The 22685-nt window shown below is 32.9% G+C and overlaps 1 protein-coding gene across 4 annotated transcripts in view; it reads left to right on the top strand.

Moving 5' to 3' along the window:
• cacna1hb (calcium channel, voltage-dependent, T type, alpha 1H subunit b) overlaps positions 1–22685 on the top strand; it is a 98509-nt gene that overhangs the window by 47287 nt on the left and 28537 nt on the right. For all 4 annotated transcript variants that reach the window (XM_051105394.1, XM_051105397.1, XM_051105395.1 and 1 more), the window contains 9 exons: positions 763–896; positions 2734–2831; positions 3648–3807; positions 11960–12272; positions 12883–12975; positions 15093–15750; positions 18732–19081; positions 20998–21149; positions 21232–21417. In XM_051105394.1, coding sequence (XP_050961351.1) covers positions 763–896; positions 2734–2831; positions 3648–3807; positions 11960–12272; positions 12883–12975; positions 15093–15750; positions 18732–19081; positions 20998–21149; positions 21232–21417 — 2144 coding nt within the window. The remainder of the gene's footprint in view (positions 1–762; positions 897–2733; positions 2832–3647; positions 3808–11959; positions 12273–12882; positions 12976–15092; positions 15751–18731; positions 19082–20997; positions 21150–21231; positions 21418–22685) is intronic.

The raw sequence follows: 22685 nt of genomic DNA, 5'->3' as shown, positions 1-22685 counted from the left end.
ATGAAGCACCATCAGGCACAAACTTAGAAAAATATGCATCTTTAATCTTTCCATAACAACTTGCAAATAACCTGTGGATCTGCATAATAACAGGAACATTGCTCACAACAGGCGATTTGAAGTCCGACAGAGATTGTCTTGAAATGTATTGTTGAATGTGGTGAATTCAGTACACTAGTGCTGCTTTAAATGATATCAATTTGTATACGAAACCTGTGGTTACTCTGCTAGAACACCTGTGTGAACTTGAGGGGAACTGACTTCAAACACCCGCTAATAATCACCTCGGGTGAAGTTAGTTGAAAGCAAATGATAACAAATGGTTTTGAAAAGTGAAGTTAGTTCATTTGTTTGCATATGCCACTTTTGTTATAAAATTAAGAAATTTTTAAGTGTCCAGATGTCTATGCAAATATTTTTGGAGGCCACCAGTCCACTTTATTACATTTTAAAATGTAATATACTCTACATACAAGTACTTAATGATTGAAATCTGATTACGTAATCCAGACTACATGTATTTAGTTACTACCCAGCCCGAACAACATTTGCTGTCAAGCGAAATTCTATTTTAATGGTTTCTTTAAAATTTCTATAGGAAATGTTATTTGCTCTTAGAAGCTGCAACTGAAGAAATCAGGTTTAAAGTGGAAACTTTTTTTTAGCCCAATATAAAAAAGCACTTTTAATGAAACAACATGGCTGTTTCACTTTTCTTAGTGTAATGTATTCATGAGCGATCTGTGGTTCTTCTGTCTACAGGCCTTTGATGATTTCATCTTTGCATTCTTTGCTGTGGAGATGGTTCTTAAAATGGTGGCCTTGGGCGTATTCGGTCCGAAATGTTACCTTGGCGACACCTGGAACCGCCTTGACCTCTTTATCGTCATGGCTGGGTGAGTGACAAATCTCAAAGCTGAGAGAGCCACGCTCAGAAAATCTAAAAAGTCAACTATTAGCGTGCGATTCCTAGAATCTGATGAGTCATTAAACTCTTAACTGTTACAGTGGCCGTGTATGTGTATGTGCGTGCGTGTGTGTGTTTGTTTAATGTCAAATCCAGTTTTAATGTCAGGTCAAGTTCTAATGTCAAGTCGATGTGTCACAGCTAAGCTCATGAATGACAATTACCACCAGGCAAGAGTCTCTGTGTCTGTCTGTGTTGTGTCTCTCTTGTCACTTGTGCTGTCACTGACACAGTGATTTGTAGTTTTCCTCTCTGGTCAAAGTCAACTCAAGTGCCTGATCACTCATAAAAACTCATTAAAATAGTAATGAGATTTTATGTGTGAGTAAGGAAGTAACAAGTTGGTCATTAATTCGGACAAAGGTAACACATTTCTGAACCACTTTGGGATGTACTGGTGTTTCCATCAGGCTTCTTAACCAGCTAGTCTTCCTATCATGCTGATCAGTCAGGTGAAAAGTATGGCTAAAACAGCACTAAACCATCGCTAAGTAGTATAAGTAGCATAGATATTTATACTGGCCTAAGATTTACTTTTCACTTTTCAGCAGGGAGAACATATAATTATTCTAAATCAATTTAGTGACATTAAATATTCTCATGCTGCTAGATTGCGTCATTTAGGGATTGAGAGCAGTAAGAAAGAGACGTTTAACACAGTCTGTGTTAGTGCTGTGTGGTTTGATCAAAAATCTGTATCAGGGTTTTCCTTCTGGCCGTTTCACTGTTTAGCACGTTTTTTCCCTGACTGTGCCTTTGTATGATTCAGAATGCATGAAACTGTTTTAATCATGATTCAAACAAACATGCTACATGTAGCATGAGCAGTTTTTGATATAAATTAGATTAAATTTAAAGCAAAAACAGAATGGTCCGATGTTAGCTTTGTGAAATTGTAATACATAAAATATCTGCACAACACTAAAACTGCAGATGGGCTGTATGAGACGCAGATGTACCGCCCTCCAGCAGGTGGCGCTTATGGAACAGCAGCAATACAACGTTTCTTTGGTCTCTGCTGTAAACAAAGCAGCGCTGCGCTTTTACCTTAATGTAATACTACATTAATATGCATTATATAGAGGTAGAATAAACAGAAAATACTATCTAAACTTTTCTGAAAACAAGTCAGTTCTTCTCAGAGATACATTCATATAATTGTGTGCGTAATTCAAATGTATATATATATATATATATATATATATAAATTCTGTTTAAATATATTTTAAAATGTAATTTATTCCTGTGATTTCAAAACTGAATTTTAAGCATAATTACTCCAGTCTAATTTTCTAATTTGCTGCTCAAAAACATTTATTATTATTATAATATATATATATATATAATATATTATTAGATATTATTATATATAAACATTTATTAATATTACTGCTTTTGCTGTATTTTAGATCAAATAAATGCAGGCTTGGTTTGCAGAAAAGACTTCTTTAAAAACAAAATATCTTACTGTTCGAAAACTTTTTACTGGTATATATAAAATTGATCTTAATTCTTAATTTAATCTTAATCTTAATATCATAATACTAATTACTATATTGAATGTCATCTTCGGTTGGTTATATATTATAGTTATGTCACTGAATGTCATAAAATGGTTTGAAGACATAATTGTTATAATATAAGTATGATATTTATTATATGACATTATCAAACAATGTATATTTTTATTAGAATTTATTACATATATTGTCTTAATGTGTTGCATTTCAAATTTGTTGAAGTGAATTTCTGTTGCTGTGTTTTAGGATGTTGGAGTACTCTTTAGATGGTCATAACGTTAGTTTCTCAGCCATCAGAACCGTGCGCGTTCTCAGACCATTACGAGCCATCAACAGAGTTCCCAGTAAGTACTGTTTTACCTCTCTTTGTTTCCATCTCTTTCGTTTCTCTCTTAGTGTCACTGTTTTACAACCCAGCTATTGATTTGAAGCAAATGATCTGGAGTCAGTCTGCAAAAAAGACACGTCTGCTGTATTTATAGATTCACACACGCACAGACTAGACAAGACTCCCATGATGTATTAACATGGTCACTGACGCTGACGGTTACAGCTAAGTGGCTACAATCCAACATCTTATAGTTGATGGACCACAAAAAATACACAAACACTCATACACACGCTATTAGTCTTGAGAGAGGTACTGGTGTATGTTACAGTCATGGATGGAGTCCAGTAGTGAAAGTAAGTGTCTGTTTTGTTTAATGTAGGACAGTAAATTCTTGACATGCACGGATACTCTTACCATTTATAGCTCACTCTTTTTGTCAACACATACCAAATAAGTTTGTGTGTGTGTGTGTGTGTGTGTGTGTTTGAGTTCAGCAAAGCAGTAATAGATTTTGGACTCAGTGAGGAGTGAGAGCCCGTGGCTGTTAAGTTTCCAATTCGATTATTCTCAAACCACCGAGCGTTAGCCAAAGCCCTGCAAGTTTGTGTGTATATGTGTGCGTTCACTCTTGGCTCAATTACCGAATACACATCAGACACTGAGAAAATGTGTTCATGAAGTGTGTGAATGTCAGATCAGAGTTATCAAAGTTAAATGCAACGCTACAGTCTCATCTGTAAACATGTCTAGTGAACCTCGATGGCTTTGATGCATCGTTGCACTTGTTATTAAATGCGCTTTCGTGACATCATGTATCTCTGTCTCGTAGGTATGCGAATCCTGGTGACGTTGCTGTTGGATACTTTACCGATGCTGGGAAATGTCTTGCTGCTTTGTTTTTTCGTGTTTTTCATCTTTGGGATTGTTGGCGTGCAGCTGTGGGCGGGGCTTCTGCGCAACCGCTGCTTTTTTGACAGCAACATCAGAATGTAAGTGCAAAACTGGTGCTTGTTACTTTAATGGATGCTACTCGATACATGGGGTTTGCAAAATTGCTGCTGCAGTCATAAATGCTCTGAAGCCACATGGAAGTGTTCCTCGGTGGAAGCTGTTTATGTTGTGTCAACAGATGGAAGAATGACTTTTGGAAGGGTTTGAAGGCCATTATCCAGATTTTAATTAGTTTAATTGAATTTTACACTATATTGCCATAGTAAATAATATTAACTCGTCCTTTAGTTTGTACAAAACAAAGAACAAGTACAGTAATGCACTTACAATGGAAGCTTATGAGGCAAGTGTGCTGGAGGATTTAAAGGGATAGTTCACCCCAAAATGAATATTTTGTCATTTACTTATATATTATTATTAAAAATAATATTTTATTTTTTAAAGGTCTAGCATAAGGCTAAAAGCAGCCTAACATTATCAAAGAACATCATCACTGATTAGCCTAGCCTATTCCAGTGCAAGTTTATGCATTTTAAAAAACACTTGCGTACACACCGCTGTAATTTATGTGGGTTGTAAAAGTTTTAATGTTTTTGAAAGTCTCTTATTCTCACCAAGGCTGCATTTATTTGGTGAAAAATGCAGTTAAATGCAGAAAAAAAACAGTAATAATGTGCAATATCTTCACAATTTTAAATAAACTATTTTACTGTATTTAAAAATGTTATTTGTTCTTAAAGCTGAATTTTCAGCAGCCATTCAATGTCACGTAATCCTTCAGAAATCATTCCCAAAAAAGTTTAAATCTTTTGAAACATTGCTATAATCTGTCCTTGGTTAATAGAAGTTATTTTATAGTTATTTTCTTTTTAACAAGAAAAGCCATATACAATATAAAAGTTATCAGGTTTACCAAATTTAGCGCATCAGGACAAGAAATAATTTATTATTAAAGGGATAGTTCACCCAAAAAATGAAAATTCTGTCATTAATTACTCACCCTCGTGTCGTTCCAAACCTGTAAGACATTTGTTCATCTTATTGTTGTGTTGCTGTCTATGCAGGGTCAGAAAGCTCTCGGATTTCATCAAAAATATCATAATTTGTGTTCTGGAGTTGAACGAAGGTCTTACAGGTTTGGAACGACATTTTTATTTTTAAGAGATATTTTTGTACTACTGAAAAAGTTTGGACAATTTTATATGTGTATTTCCTATAAACACCATTGAAAGTGTGCTTCTTTCCACATATAAAGCATAGTTTTTTTCTTTGTTTTTCACAAACTGAGAGACATGTGAAATATTTTTGTGGTAACAGACCTAGAATTACCTTTTAATGAGGAATTTGTCCATGAAGGATACATATTTTCTTAGCAGATTGCAGCAAAGCCCAGTATAAATGTTGCATTATATCGTTTTGTGTATGCTGACACGAGATATCAATTTTCGCATTATATATGCCATAAGGGCCTCATTGATCATGGAGAGTGTACAAAGTAAAGAGTTGAATAATGAGTATCCATAAAGACAGTTTGCACCAGTGAATCATTTTGACAACTGTCCACCCTGATGTACTGCATACCAGAAAGCCAGTTTGCCGAAAGAAGCCTTGACCCGTTCAGGTGCATCGCTGCTTCTCTCCAGCTCCCTCCCCAAAGCCCAACACTATCCAAGCAACGTCTGTTACAATAATGCTTCTCTCACTCAAATTATGCTGCCCTTTTAAAAATCCAGCTCTCTTGTGCATACAACATTTATTGCATTGTCTGTCAGAAACCACTTACAATATCCACTTCAATCCATGTACATCTGCTGCTATCTGCAATCTAAACTCAAAAGAATCGGCCTTTACTTCAGAAAAAAAACCTTTTTTTCTTTTTGGAACTTTTTTGTCATTCTACAAAGCGGATGCCATTACTGTGTTTTGTTAGTGACTTTAACAATGAATAACTCATGTCAACTTTTTTTATTTTAACAAAGATATTTTTCTTTATGTGGATGCCTTTTTGTCCTGTTCTTGCTGTATTGGCAAATATTCACATTTCATGACAAAACAAATGTGTAAAAATAAAAGGTAGCATTTGTCTTTTATTTTCTCTCCATAGACATGCTCTCCCAGTTTGTGTGTTAACCCTGTTACCATTATATTTTTCCTTTAAAGTAACAAGTTTATAGCATCTTTCTTTCAAGTCTCCTTTTTGTAACACTTTTTATTGTTTTCAGTATGGTCAAATTTAAAACAATTCAACCCGTTACAATTCGTTACCATTTTTTGTTTAACTAATCAAGTTTTTAATTGTTAATAAATAAAAAAACATTTAAATAAATTTTATGAGCATTACATTACAAATGTGAAAAATGTAAACCTCTTACTATTTTACTATTTAGTATTTAGTTTAATAAGATACTAAAAATTATATGTGGATTTGTTTTTTGAAAAATATGAGCATTGCATTTTTACAAATGTAAAAAAATCAACCCTGTTAATTTTTTTTACAAGCTACTGAAAATGTAATTTTTTTTTTTTATATATAAGCATTACATTTTTACAAATGTGAACAATTAAACCCCATTACTATTATTTTGTTTAACAAGCCACTGAAAATTTAAATGTGGATTTTTAAAAATATATACACTACCGTTCAAAAGTTTGGGGTCAGTACATTTTTATTGTTTCTTTTTTTTTTTTTTAAGAAATTAATACTTTTATTCACCAAGGATGTATTAAGTTAATAATTAAAAGTTTATTAAAAGTTAATAATAAATAATTTACATTGTTATAAAATATTTATATTTTGAATAAACACTGTACTTTTTAAACTTGTTATTCATGAAAGAATCCTGAAAAAAAAAATCACAGGTTCCAAAAAATATTTGGCAGCACAACTGTTGATATTATCCAACACTGATCATTCTAATAATAAATCCACATATTAGAATGATTTCTGAAGGATCATGTGACACTTAAGACTGGAGTAACAGCTGATAAAAATTCAGCTTTTCATCACAGGAATAAATTCTATTTTAAAGTGTGTTAAAATAAAAAACATTATTTGATATTGTAAAAACATTTTGCAATATTACTGTTTTTTTTCTAGATTTTTAATCAAATAAATGCAGCCTTGATGAGCATACGAGACTTCTTTAAAGACTATTACAAGTCTTACTGACCCCAAACTTTTGAACGGTAGTGTATATATGAGCATTACGTTTTTACAAATGTGAAAAAATCAACTATTATTTAGTTTAACAAGGTACTGAAAATTTAAATGTGTGTTTTTTGTTTATGTGAGTATTAAATTTTTACAAATGTGAAAAATTCAACCCTGTTACTATTATTTTCTTTAACAAGTGCGTAACAAGCTACTGAAAATTAAATGTGAATTTTGTTAGAAAAATATGAGCATTACATTTTTTTTCCTGTGAGAGACGATTGGCAAAGGACCATGAGTCGGGACTCAAACTCAGGTCGCCAGAGGTGCTGTTGCACTGTATGTCAGGGTGCTAACCGCTAGGCTATCAGCACCAACTACATTTTTACACTTGTGAAAAAACCCTGTTACTATTATTTTTTAATTATTATTTAATTATTATTATTATTTTAAATTATAATTAATTAATTATTATTATTATTATTAATTATTATTATTATTAATGTTTTTTTAAAAATAAAAAAGAGCACAAATGTGAAAAAATCAACCTTGTTAGTATTATTTTGTTTAACAAGCATTTAACAATCTACTGAAAATTTAAATATGAGCATTACATTTTCACAATTGCGAAAAATTCAGCCCTGTTACTATTATTTTGTTTAACAAGCTACTGAAAATTTAAATGTTGATTTTAATTTATTTATTATTATTATTATTTAAATATGAGCATTGCGTTTTTACAAATGTGAAAATTCAACCCTGTTAGCATTCATTTGTTAAACAAACTACTGAAAATTGAAAAGTGGGTATTTTTTAGAAACTCCAACGTACATTTTTTTTATAAGAAGCACTTTGTAGTTTCATGGCCTTAAACACAAGGCTTATTAATGTCAGATTAAACTAAAATAGTCAACCTTTATGAAAGCATAATTATATCACAGTGTGTATTGAAATAATTTGGCTTTAAATGTCACAACCTAATTTATTAACTATTAAACACATTGTTTGATAGAATGTTTATCGACTATAAAATTCCGATATTAAAATTCCCTTGTAAAACTGGAAAAGGCACCCGTTTCATATGACCCAGTTAATGAATGTTTACCGTGGCTTGCAGCACAAATACAGAAATTGCCAGTCACATTACACCTATCTCAGGTGTGAAAATAGCTTTCTGTCTAAGTGAATCCCATGAGATGTGCAAATTTGTCTGTTTGCACATCCACTCATTATTTTTGGAGCCTGCAGCTAGTTCTGTTGCCCACATGATTTGGCACTTTCATAAGGAGTCCACTCCTGTGTATATTAATTTTAATTAATTTTTAACAAAGAAAAATGACTATCCTGACTAATTACCATTTCAAGACAATGCAGTTTGATTGAATTTTTATTTGAAGTATAAATGCTATAATGTGAAGACTTTTTCTTTTCTTTCTCTTTCTTTCTTTCTTTCTTTCCTTTTTTTAATAACCCAGTAAAAATTGAGAAAAGCAGTCATATTAGTGTCCTCCACCCCCTCATCTTTCAGCCCTCCAAAACATTTCAGTGTGAACCGTGGTGCAATTAAATACAGAACTTAGAAAGTAAATAGTTTCTTGTTTCTCTCAGGTCTTTGCTAAACTGCAAAATATCTGCGTAATACGTTCAGTGCATGAGCTCTCAAAACAGATGACGTCTGTGTCTGTGTGTGCGTGTGTGTGTGTGTGTGTGTGTGTGTGTGACAAAAGAAGGAATTGTTTTATCTAAGCACTAGAAATGACAAATTTTATGGTTTGGATCCAGTCCCTCTGAATGTACTGGCTTGAAATCTGCAGTGGAAGGCCTAAAATATATGCAGTTGCAGCTCAGACTTATTGTGTTTTTGGAAAAAATACTAGATATGGGGGGGGGTTATTTATGTTGCATGGTTGCAAGTATTAAAAGTAGAAAAGTTTCAGATGCATTAAGTAAGACATGGGCGAATTCTCAGGCTATTTTCTTCAAAACCCTCCTTTAGTCTTAATGATTTTGACAGATGTTTTGATTTGTGTGTTTGACCAGTTGTGTATTTTAAATCTGTTATGTTTAAAATTGCGTATTTGCATTAATTATTATATAATTTAACACCATTTTTTATGAAATATTGTTTTAGAAGGACTATTTCATTGGACAATGGAATTTTTAGCATTTAACATTCTATAGCATTTACATGTTGCATTAAAAAAGCATGCTCTTTCAGATATGGTAAGTAACATATGGGGCAATTCTCAGGCCATTTTCTTCACCATCCTCTATTAAAAGCTAATATAAACATGTTTGCAGATGATGTGATTACCTAATAGCTCAGCTTTAAGATCTTCTGCCTCTGAGTTTAATAAGCAGGATGTGAGACAGATTAAAGCAGAAGCTCTCCTGGCTCAAATGGTTTGTAAATGCTCAAAGAACAAAAAGCCCCAAATTATTTTGGAGCTTTGAGGTGGTGACAGAGGGATGCTTCTGTTTGCATTAGTCAGACGAGTCTTAAGCTTATTATGTTGCTACAATGTTAAAAACTTCATATATAGAGAGGATGATGTTCACATAAAAACTTTGCTGTAAGTTAATGTTGTAATTTGTACTGTAAACCTTTCAGTAATTTTTATGATGTAGTGCTACTGTTTTGAGAGCATATCTAATTTTTTTTTCTTTTGCAAAAGGCTATTTCATGGTACAGTTGTGGTTGTTTTGAATGGGATTTGAATTGGTTATATTTCTGTGACAGGAACATGGCAGCTTTAGGCTATGAGCACCAAGTCAATAATTTAATGCAGTGCAGTGCAATTTGCAAATAATAAATGTCAAGTAAATTAGCATTCTGTTTTGAGTTTCGTGTACTGATGAAAGGTACACAAAAATGTTCATTGTTTTTTTTTGTTTGTTTTTTTTTAAGAATTGCAGCTTTAAATCAGTATGCGGTCTGTTTTTTGGGGTTTTTTTTAATAAGTTAATAAATAAATTAGATAAGATGGATAAATAAACCAACAAAATATTGATTGCCAACCTCAGGTTGTCAAACTAAATTTTATATGAGACAATGAATGTTGGAATAACTTTAGTTATTAAATAATGTGAATAATGATAGAAATTAATAATTTAAATCAGTTTTTACTGCAATAAATGTGAATCATATTCCACAGATTATGAGAAGATGATAATATGTATAATTAAACTTTTTTAAATTTATGATTTGAACCTTGAACAGGCTTGAAACCGACTAAATCAACATTTTAGAGAGGGAATGCAATGACAGTTATGTTTATTTATTTATTTATTTATTTATTTACAAGCAACATGAACATTATATATTTACAAATATAAAATAAAATTCGACCCTGTTACTAATATTTTGTTCAACAAGCTGCTAAAAAATGTACATGTGGATTTTTATTTATTTATTTTAGAAAAATATGAGCATGACATTACGTGAAAAATTTAACCCTGTTGTGATTATTTTGTTTACCAAACTAATGAAAATTGAAAAGTGAACATTTTTTTAGAAACACCAATATACATTTTCTTATTTAGAAGCTTTGTAGTTTCATGATTAACTAAGTAACTAACTAAATAAATAAATAAATAAAAGCTGTTGTTACAGTGCCAGTGTTAATTTAGTAATACTGTACTATTATAGTTTTTGTTAATGTTTTAAATTACATTTAATTTGTGTAATTTTTGTTTTCATTTTAGTTTAATTAAAAAAAAAGTTAAAGTAATTTAAAATTAAATAAATTTTGTTCTGTGTTTTCTTCATTGTGTATGTATGTATTTAAGTCTGTAGCTTTTCGTTGATTTTATTTTTTTGTTTATTTGGTTTTACTTTTTCATGTTTTTTTTTTGTTTTTTTTTTAATTTTGCTTAAACTATCTAAAATAAGAAATTAAATTCAAAAAGTTTTGTTAACAATTTACAGTAAGGTTCATTTGGTTAACATTAGTTAACACGAACTTACAGTGAAAATGACTTCTAAGGCAGTTATTATTATTAGTTCATTAATTTCAACACGTACTAATTAATTATTAAAATCAAACGTTGCTTCTGTTAATATTATTTCATGGACCTGAGCTAACAATACACTAACAATAAAGTGTTGTATTTTTAATAAGTATTAACAAAAAATAATAAACACTGAAACAAACAAATTGCTAGTTAGTTAATGTTATTTAATAATAACAACAGTAACACTTTCCAATAAGGTTTCATTTGTTAACATTAGTTAATGTATTAACTAACATGAACGAACAATGAACAATACATTTATAACAATATTTATTAAGCTCAGTTAATGTTAGTTAATATTTATTACACTATTGATTAATGTTAGTTAATAAAAATACAGTCATTCATTGTTTGTTCATGTTTGTTCACAGTGCATTAACTAATGCTAACAAACAAAACGTGATTTTAATTCCATATAAAAGTCAACCTTACACATCTTGTCTTCCAAGATGTTCATGTATTTCTTTCTTTAGTCTTAAAGAATGTGTGTTTTTATGGAAAACATTTCAGGATTTCTCTCCATGTAATGGACTTCTATGGTGCCCTCAAATTTGAATTTCCAAAATGCAGTTTAAATGCGGCTCCAAAGGGCTCTAAACGATCCCAGCTGAAAAATCGGCCTACATTGCTTTGTAAAGGGTGTTTTATCATCTTTGCATGTTCAATTTGTAAACTCAGGGTTGGTACTTCTGCAGCGATGTAGAGCGATTTTGAAGTTGGAGGAGAAAATGAAATGGGAGTTTTTAGACGTACCCTAACTGTCATGACCGGAAAAAAGCAGTTCACACAGAGACGAGACAAATGTTTGAGGTTAAAAAGTATATAAACTGTAATTTACAAAAAAAAAAAAAAAAAACACATCGTTTTGCAGATAAGACACTTTTTCCTCGACTGGGATCGTTTAGAGTCCTTTGAAGCTGCAGTTAAGCTGCATTTTAGATGTTCTAATTTTTTTCGATTTTATTTATAGTTTTAGTTAACAATAATAACCCTGCTCTCACCTACTCCATGTGCTCTCTCTGCAGGCTGTATAATGTTTCCGAGTCTGTGAGTGAATACTACAGGGTGGACGAGACGGATGATGTCCCCTTCATTTGCTCCACCACTCGGGAGAATGGAATGCTGCATTGCTCCAACATCCCCAAACGCAGAGTCGGAGGGGCTGATTGTGAACTCACGGCTGATAATGTCACAGATCTTGTTTTCAAAGATCCCCCTCGTCAAGGATGTGTAAACTGGAACTTGTATTACAACAACTGCAATGCAAGCGAACACAATCCGCATAATGGGGCTATCAACTTTGACAACATTGGATATGCTTGGATTGCTATCTTTCAGGTGTGTACGTCTGTTGGCGAAAAGATTAAAGAGCAGGTTAAAAAAACATGCAAAGTCATCAATCATTTTTAGGAAGTCAGGTCGAGAATTCGTATTTTTCTCTACTTGGATGAAGACGTGTTAGAGATCCGCTCCAAGTTGTTCATTAAAATTTTCGCTGAGTGTATATTCAGTCTGGCAGGCGGTGATCTTTTTTATCCTCACATATCCTTTTGGCGCCGAGAGACACTTCGTTTCAGAGTCAGAAAATGAAGTGAATGGTTGCCAGGGGCTACAGAGAGAGTGAATCCTCTAACATCACTAACCAACTTACCTGTCCTAGGAAATCAAGTTTTATCATGTTCCATTCTAATCTAATCTATAGGGCAACAATATTTATCACATTCTTTAGTAAACTGATTGGGAACGGACACGGACATTTATCAGGTTTCTGAGTAATCCGATTGACCGCAGCATGACGTTTATCATTCCTGACCTAGTTTTGTGGAAGCGACGAACAATATCTGAAGACGTCCTTTGTATTTGGCACTTGATAGAAGGGCTGTATTTTAAGGATTACACGCATGGTGGATGTTTAAGATGTATAATCCTGTTTGTGTTTTCTCCTCAGGTCATCACGTTAGAGGGATGGGTGGATATCATGTATTATGTTATGGATGCGCATTCCTTTTACAACTTCATCTATTTCATCTTCCTTATCATTGTAAGTGCACAGTAATTAATTAACTGATACGTCTTACTCTCTTTTAACCTCTGCCGGAGTCCCTGCTTTCATTAGCAGCATGGAAATGGTTTTTGCTATCATCAGCGGTGTAATTTACTCGAGCAGTTTAACTTGATAACTATACTTAAAGAGATGAAAATTCAGTCATTATTTTTGGAGAATTTGTTACTGAGCAATATTAAAACTGAATACTTGTACTTAAGAAACTTACTGCGATGTTACACCAATGGACTACATTTATAATGAGAAAATCATGCTAGACCTTCAAAGTACGTATTTAATTCATTGTATTAAAATCACTTATAATTTTCTGTCTGCTGAAGTCAAATCACATTCTTCTATTTTAACCTATAACCAAGTTTAGTGATCGTGATGTAAACTACTATATAAGCAACTATAAAATTGCAGCTGTATTAAGTGCTAAACAACTAATGCTAACATGTTTCACAAAATTGTGATTAAACAGGTTGATTTGCAGAGTTTGTGCAAATACTTCCAGTATACTTCCAGTACTGTAGTGTATTTACAGTAATTCTTTGGTTCTTGATTTCATTAGTCAATTTGAAAAGCTAAAACACAAAGTTTTTTCTTTTTTTTTTTTTTTTTAACATGTACTTAAATCTGGAAACTTTTTGTCAGTATTTTTAGATGGATAATTTACAACAACAACTAAAATAACCTATGCTTTAACTTACAATTTTTTAAAAGATTAGGAATGGTAAAATGTATTAATGTTCATGAAAGAAGTCTTTTATGTTTATTAAAGCTGCATTATTTGATTAGAAATACAGTATTGCAACATTAGTATTAATGTTGATATCAGTTGTGCTGCTTAATATTGCTTAATATTATTAATATTGTGGAAAGTATTCAATTTGTTTTAAAAAAAAAAAATACTGACCCCAAACTTGTAAATGGTAGTGCAAGTACACTTTTTTAGACCATCATTCATATACACTGTAAAAAATAAATGTGTGTGTGTGTGTGTATAATCAAAGGTTTTTATATATTCTCAAAGGTTTAAATTTTACAGGAATTACAGTAGAATTACTATTTCAGTCTTTCAATTTCAAACATTTCATGCAATGTGTTACTTGCTGTTTTTTTTGTAATTATTTACAGTTGAGGTCAAAAGTTTACACCCCCCTTTCAGAATCATTAAAAATGTTAATTATTTTACCAAAATAACAGGGATAATACAAAATGCTATTGTTATTGTTTATTTAGTACCGACCTGAATAAGGTATTTCACATAAAAGATGTTTACATATAGTCCACAAGAGAAAATAATAGTTGAATTTATAAAAATGACCATGTTCAAAAGTTTAGTGATAGTTGTTCATGAGTCCCTGTTCCTGAACAGTTAAATTGCCTGCTGTTCTTCAGAAAAATCCTTCAGGTCCCACAAATTTGTTTTTTCAGCATTTTTGGTTATTTGAACGCTTTCCAGCAATGACCTAATGACTTTGAAATCTATCTTTTCACACTGAGACAACTGAGGGACTCATACTACAACTATTACAAAAAGTTCAAATGCTCATTGATGCTCCAGAAGAAAAAAACATGCATTAAGACCCGGGGGTGAAAACTTTTGACCAGAATGGAGATGTGTACATTTTCCTTATTTTGCCTAAATATCATATTTTTTCATGTAGTACTGACATTCAGAGGCTGTTAAAAATCAAGTGTATGTAAACTTTTGAACAGGGTCATTATTATAAATTCAACTGTTATTTTCTCTTGTGGACTATATGTAAACATCTTTTATGTGAAGTATTTTATCCAGGTCAGTACTAAAAAACAATAACATGCATTTTGTATAATCCGTCTTATTTTGGTAAAATAACATTTTTAATGATTCTGAAAGGGCGGTGTGAACTTTTGATCTCAACTGTATGAATTTTAGAGTGAAAATAGTTTTCTAGCTTTTATCAGATACATTTTAAGGTTAGTGCTCTTTAACGTGCCATGCAAATCACAATTTTATTGATGAAAAGACAGTGTAATGAATACTAGGTATCTCGTAATCCTGTAGTGTTTTTGCACTATTGCTTTCAATATCTCTGTTGCATACTCATATTTTTTTTTGTCCACAGGTAGGCTCCTTTTTCATGATCAACCTGTGCCTGGTCGTCATAGCAACACAGTTCTCTGAGACCAAACAACGTGAGAACCAGCTGATGCAGGAGCAGCGTGCACGTTTTCGTAGTAACGAATCCACCTTGGCTAGCCTGGCCGAACCAGGATCCTGCTACGAAGAAATGCTAAAATACCTTGTCCACGTTTGTCGTAAACTTTTCCGGCATGCCGCACGCCTCTATGGTGAATTATGCCGCAAGAGACACAGGGGCGTATCCAATCCCAGCGGCTCCCTCTCAGCGGGCGGGACTAATGGATATTGGAGTGACAATGGGACAAAAATGGGTCCGACCCAATACTGTATGCTGCACTATCACCATCCCCATCAGCATCAACATTACATCAGCAATGGAATAGAAATGAAAACCCTGCATCTCGATAGAGATGCTCAAAATGCCAAAAAGACCACATCGCTTCCACTTGCACTACAAAATTTGAAGGGTTTGAGGCTTGGTATGAACTATCCCACCATCCTGCCCTCCAAAATGTACGCAAACTCACATAGTCGCTCAAACACGACAAGTGGAGTCAAAGCACCGGGTTTCCATCATGGACTCTATGGCAGGAAGATCTCCGTTTGTAGTGGATACCATGATACTTACAAGCTGCAGCACGGTAAGATCATGGATAAGCTGTATTTTGTTATCTAATGCAATTGGATTCATATATTAAAGGGATAGTTCGCCCAAAAATGAAAATCTTGTCATTAATTACTCACCCTCATGTTGTTCCAAACTCGTAAGATCATCTTCAGAACACAAATTAAGATATTTTTGATGAAATTCAAGAATTTTCCTACTCTGCATAGACAGAAACACAACTGTGTCATTCAAAGCCTAGAAAGGTAGTAAGGAAGGACATAAAATTATGGTTGAATCACTGATGTCGCATGGACTATTTTAACAATGTCCTTATTACCTTTCTAGGTCTTGATTGTGGTATTTGCATTGCTGTTTTTTCAAGGTCAGAAAGCTCTCGGATTTCATCAAAAATATTTTATAATTTGTGTTCCAAAGGTCAATGAAGGTCTTACAGGTTTGAATCGGCAAGGGTGAGTAATTAATGACAGAATTATCACTTTTCGGTGAACTAACCCTAAAGGTAATGCTTTATTTTGATGGTCCACTTTAGACATTCAACTAACTACTGTATCAGTAACTTTGCAAGTACTGTACTTGTCAACTACTATTTAGGCAAATGATAGTAGACTGTTTGCTTACTATCTGCTAATGTATTTTGCTGGTCCCCCAACAGACATTTAACTGAGTGCAAGGCTGGTTTTACATTACATGGTCCAAGTGACCAAATTCCATTTTTTTTCTTCCTATGTGGCACAGATCGCATATGACCCGGGTCAGTAAGCAGCGTTGCCAAGTCTGTGGTTTTCCTGTGGAATTGCGATACTTTTACACTATTGCTACAGGTTGTTTTTTTTTTTTAATCTGAAGGTTAAAGTGATCTCTGCACCGCTGCCGGAGGGGAAAACCATGGAAAAATGTGATTGGGCTAGTTTTGAATAACACAGCTACTGTAGTTTTTGTTTGCAGACCTGGCAACCTGTCAGTACATTTACCCTAGGCTAAGGGTAAATGTTTCGCCAAGTGTATAGTGAAAATGCAGATTTCGAATATAGGTCACATTTAAAAGAAAATGAAACCTGGTCATCAGAAAAATTGGACATAGTTGACAAACTCAAATTGGGCATCAAGAACTGCAGTGAAAATGTGTAAATGAGAAAGTACTTAAAGGAGTAGTTCACTTCCAGAACAAAAATTTACAGATAATGTACTCACTCTGTTCAACTCACAGGCACCATTGAAGTCCACTATATGGAGGTAATTCCTGAAATGTTTTCCTCAAAAAATATAATTTCTTTACAACTGAAAAAAAGAAAGACAGTATCTGTACATTTTTGTTCTGGAAGTGAACTAATCCTTTAAAGGGTTTGTTCACCCAGTAATAAAAATTCTGTCATTGATTATTCACCCTCATGTCGTCCAAACCTGTAAGACCTTCATTCATCTTTGAAACACAAATGAAGATATTTTTGATGAAATCCGAGAGCTTTCTGATTCTGCATAGACGACAATGCAACTAGCATGTTCAAGGCCCAGAAAGGTAGTAAGGACATTGTTAAAATAGTCCATGCGACATCATTGATTCAATAGTAATTTTATGAAGCTACGAGAATACATTTTTGCTCAGAGAAAAAAAAAATAACCATTGTTAATCGTAAATCGTTATTTTTGTTTTCTTGGTGCACAAAAAGTATTTTCGTATCTTTGTAACATTACGGTTGAACCACTGATGTCACATGGACTATTTTATCGATGTCCTTACTATCTTTCTAGGTCTTGAACGTGGTTGCATTGCTGTCTGTGCAGGGTCCGAAAGCTCTCGAATTTCATCAAAAATATCTTAATTTGTATTCTGAAGATGAACGAAGGTCTTACAGGTTTGGAACGACATAAGGGTGAATAATTAAAGACAGAATTTTAATTTTTCATCATCGTGAACTATCCCTAGTTATTCTACTAACCCTAACCTAACAGTCTACTAATACTCTAATAAGAGTTTGACATGTAGTTGCAAAGTTACTTCTAGTTAGTAGAAAGTCTAAAGTGGACTATCAAAATAAAGTGTAATCTGTATTAATTGTGGCTTAAAGGTAAATACTTTTTGAGGCCACTGTACATAAAACATATTAAGTGCAACTATTGCAATCTCTAGGCAGAAAGTGAAGTGTTTTGGCCCTGCTGTCATGTTTAAAATTTGACTTTGGGTTTGTGGATTAAGAGTAAATTCTGTCTCTGGGGTTTTAACTTAATAACTTAGATAATGGAATTCTTTATTTTTTTTTCTTGGCTTTGCGCACTTGACATGCCCTAATAATTCCAAATTGAATTGAGGGAACCGTCTGCACAAACTCACACTCTGTCTAGTCATTATTTTTGTGCCTCTTGACTTTTGCCTGAAATTACCTAGTGAGGAAGCCTTGGGTTGCTTCAACATTATTGTCAAAATGTATTCATAACTTTGATTCGTTTCAGCATCTTGCAGGCAAAGTACATCCTCACCCACACTTCTGTGCAACGGCATTTAATAGATATCATAAAACTTTACCTTGCAGTATGTGGTCAGGTTGCCCTTCGTCAGGTACGGATAAGCCAACTTCGGCTTTTTATTTCACAGTGACGTGATCTGAATTCCAGCGGCCAACAGAAATTCCAACAGGAATCTTGAAAATATTGACATCATCATTTGGAACTTAAACGATTTAAAATCCGATTTAACTTCTAAATGATTTGGAATTTAGAATCCTAACGGAAAATTTCTTCTTTTTTCACAAAACTAAAAAATTAAGAACTTTTGTGATTAACAACTGGATAAAATTACAAGAAAATAATGATGAACTAATAGGTGAATGATCAATATTGTTAATTCCATGTAAGATACAATCAAAATTCAGACTCTGCAGATGGGTCTCAAAACGCAGGTGTAGACAGAATTTGCCCTGATTATGAGAGACTTTTCTTGAGACATCTATCCCCAGCCTTCATGGGTGTAATAATAAATACCGTCATCCTTCACTGCAGGTGTGTATCCTGGCAAGTGCTCGAGCGTGTGTGTGGACAGCAGGGTGGGACTGGTGTCTTCAGAGTCGTCCTCGTGCCCAATTTGCGCCCAGGAAGGTGACGGTGTTAATTGCGACTCCAACAGTGAATCGGACCCAGAGAAACAGGGGCCAGACATCAGTTCAGAACAGAGCAAAAGAAACCAGGATGAGGAAGAAAAGGACTCTGGGAGTGAGAACTGTGTGTGTATGTGTGTTCATTATGCCAGAGCCGTTTTGAGGAGGATTGTGGACAGCAAGTACTTCAACAGAGGGATAATGATAGCAATCCTTATCAATACACTCAGCATGGGAGTGGAGTACCATGAGCAGGTGAAAATAATACACTCATTTACACACAAATCACAGTTGTTTCTACTAAACACCAGTGATTTTCTTGTAATCCTACATATGTCTACTGAGTTTAAAGAGATCTTTACAGTTTTTTAAAAACTGCTCAGATTTGCCTACATATACTCCAACTAAAACACTTGATTATAAAAGTATTTAAATAAACTATCATTTAAAAGAGGAAAACTTTACACACAATTAAATTAAGTTTTTTTTGATGATGATCATTTTAAACATATAATAATAATAATAATAATAATTGTATTGCTATTTAGCATTTTGTTTTATTATGAACAACAACAGTAATAATAATATTAATAATAATAATAATTATTAATATTTAAAAGCTTTTAGAAAGCTTTTACACACAATTAAATTAAGTTTTTAAATAATAATAATAATAATAACTATTATATTATTATTAAATATAGTACTCCACTTTTTTACTTTATTTTCAATACAGCAACATCAGAACAAATATTTTAAAATATATAATAATAATAATAATAACACTATTTTGCATTTTGTTTTATTACTCATCAACAAAACAATAATAATAATATATTAATAATAAATGTATTTATGTAGTTGTTATTTTTATTATTATTATTATTATTATTATTAAATTACTATTATTATTACTATTTAGCTTTTTGTTATTATTTAACAAATAATAACAACAACAACAGCTATTATTATTATTATCGTTATTATTATTATTATTATTAAAATCTTTTAGAAAGCTTTTACACACAATTAAATGAAGTTTTTAAATAATAATAATAATAATAACTATTATTATTAATATTATTATTAAATATAGTACTCCACTTTTTTTTTTTTAACTTTATTTTCAATACAGCAACAACAGAACAAATCCTTTTACATATAATAATAATAATAACACTATTTTGCATTTTGTTTTATTATTTAACAAAAAAACAACAACAATAATAATATATATATTTTTTGTTAAATAATATAATACATAATATATTATTATTATTATTATTATTATTTAGCTTTTTATTATTATTTAACAGTTGAAAATGAGGTCTAGGCTTAAGTTGAGTACTTAAATTATGCAATTAAATGGATTGATGTTAGATTAAAAAATAATATTGCTTGCAATTTCCAATGTGTCTGTGTCATGTTGGATATGAATCTGTGTATTCCTCCTGTGCTTTCTCCTGGTAAGTTTATCATCTAAGAAACACACAAAACATAAATTGATACCTAAATGAAACATAACCATAATGAATACCTCAGTTAATCTCCTGAAATGAAATGGTGACAAGGAGCAATAAAGTTTTCTTCTAGTGTCTCCTTTCCTGGCACATACAAATAAATCCCCTGGTGTCAAAAACACTCATTGTAACAGAACATGATCTCACAGCGCTGTGTTTGCGGTGTGATTCTATGCATGTTTGTTGGCTCACATTGCATTAATTAACCCCCTTGGTTAGGATTAGTGTGTCTGTGTGAGACTGAGAGGGAGTCTGAGATTAACTGGTTTGAAGCAGAGGACATTCACTCTGTTGCCAGGGAAATGATTATTTACATTACAGTAGACACGGTTAATAACAGCGCTCGCCTGCTCTTCCTCGGCATGAAAAAAAGCCACATGGAGAGAAAGAGGAGAAGCATAAATATAATATCATGACAGTAACAACACTGGAGATTAGCTTTTGTATATGTTCCTGTTAGCAGCCTATGTGTTACAGATGTGAATTCCTCAAATCACATGGCTTGTTGAGAAGAAGTGTGCTATTGCTTTTCTAAGCTTTTTTTTTGTCTAGTAGACATACATGTTTAAACAAATATGCATTGATTGGCTGTTACTGTGACATATCACATAACACTGGAGTAATATTGTATATTCTCATTCTCTCTTTTAGCCGGAAGAGCTGACAGACGTGTTGGAGATCAGTAATATTGTCTTCACTAGTTTGTTTGCGTTAGAGATGCTCCTGAAGCTTTCAGCCTGCGGTGTGTTCGACTACATCAGCAACCCCTACAATATCTTTGACGGGATCATCGTTATCATCAGGTTCTGTGCTGTTCATTTTGCTTTACATTTCCTGTGAATACTGTGTATTTTGACCACACATGTTCTCTTGTGGTTTTCACAGTGTGTGTGAGATCGTCGGACAAGCGGACGGAGGGTTTTCGGTTCTGCGAACGTTTCGTTTGCTCAGGGTACTAAAGCTGGTGCGGTTCCTCCCGGCTCTGCGCAGGCAGCTGGTGGTACTGATGAAGACCATGGACAATGTGGCCACCTTCTGCATGCTGCTGATGCTGTTCATCTTCATCTTTAGGTTTGTATGAAAATACAAGACTATTAGTACTGACTGAAAGCAAATGAGTCTTACTGTACATACTACTATAAAATGTAATACAAGTCTCAGGTGTCCCCAGGATGTGTCTGTGAAATTTCAGCTCAAAATACCCCACAGATAATGTATTATATCATTTTGAAAATGACAATTTTGAGTGAAAGCAGAAACACGCTGTTTTCGTGCATGTCTCTTTAAATGCAAACAAGCTGATGCTCCCCGTCCCTTTTTCCAGAGTAGGGCTGTGCCAAAAAACATCTGTTTGGTTTTGATTATCATGTCTATCGTGCTGAAGTCATGCATTTTAAAGTCCCATATCAAACATATTTAAACTTCTGATATACGTTTTTCAAAGCACGCACACAGAAAACACTTGTCACACGGCATGCGAGTACTAAACTCGTTCATGTCTTATTGCGCTTAAACTGTTAAATACACACAAGTTTCTGTTAAAAACACACGTGAGTTACAAAAACAGTTGGTTATGTCTGTGAAGGTAAATGACTTGGAAAGAAATTTTACATTTATATTAGATCTGTGTGGCAGCAGTGTAATATACAGTAAATAAAATCAATAAAATCCACTGCTCTCTTGTCTCCTCTGAGACTGGGAGTCTAAATCGTGTTCTGTGCTCGTCTGTGCAGCCAACGACAGAACAGTTAGCATGCTTTGCTCAAACAATTGCCGCGGCATTAGATCTGGTTCACCGCTATCGCTTACAAAAACAAAATGACAGTGCTGTATGTGGAAACGTGCAGATTAAGTTACTGAGTTTGTTTTTTTTAAACATTTTCTGGGTTGGTAGATGCAGCGCAAACCCAATTATAGCACATAAACATAGAAAAAAATTGATTTTCTTGATATCTCCCCTTTTGAAGTTTTAGTGATATTGTTGATTTTAGTTTTATGTTTTAGTTGTTAACATTAAGTTTTAGTTATTTTAGTACTTTCAACTTCTTTTTATTTCTTTGTATTTTATTTCAGTTAAGTAATCATTGTTTTTTTATAGTTTTAAGTTTAGTTAATAACCCTGTCAAGTTAATCATGATAATATTCATTCACCTTTAATGTACTTTGTCATAATGGTTAATTTCACCTATAACTACAAATATCAGACTTTTACGTAGTATTTTTAGGAAAATAAATACACTTGACAGTGAAAGCATGATATTTTAGTTTCAATAAAAATAAAGTTCTTTTATTTCTTTGTTAATAACATATTAAAATGTAGTACTCATGAAAGAGAATTA

This window comes from Labeo rohita, unplaced genomic scaffold (genome assembly GCF_022985175.1).
Source record: "Labeo rohita strain BAU-BD-2019 unplaced genomic scaffold, IGBB_LRoh.1.0 scaffold_98, whole genome shotgun sequence".
In the NCBI taxonomy this organism is placed as follows: Eukaryota; Metazoa; Chordata; class Actinopteri; order Cypriniformes; family Cyprinidae; genus Labeo; species Labeo rohita.
The sequence above is the reverse complement of the archived record's forward strand: the minus strand, read 5'-3'. Positions and strand labels throughout refer to the sequence as shown.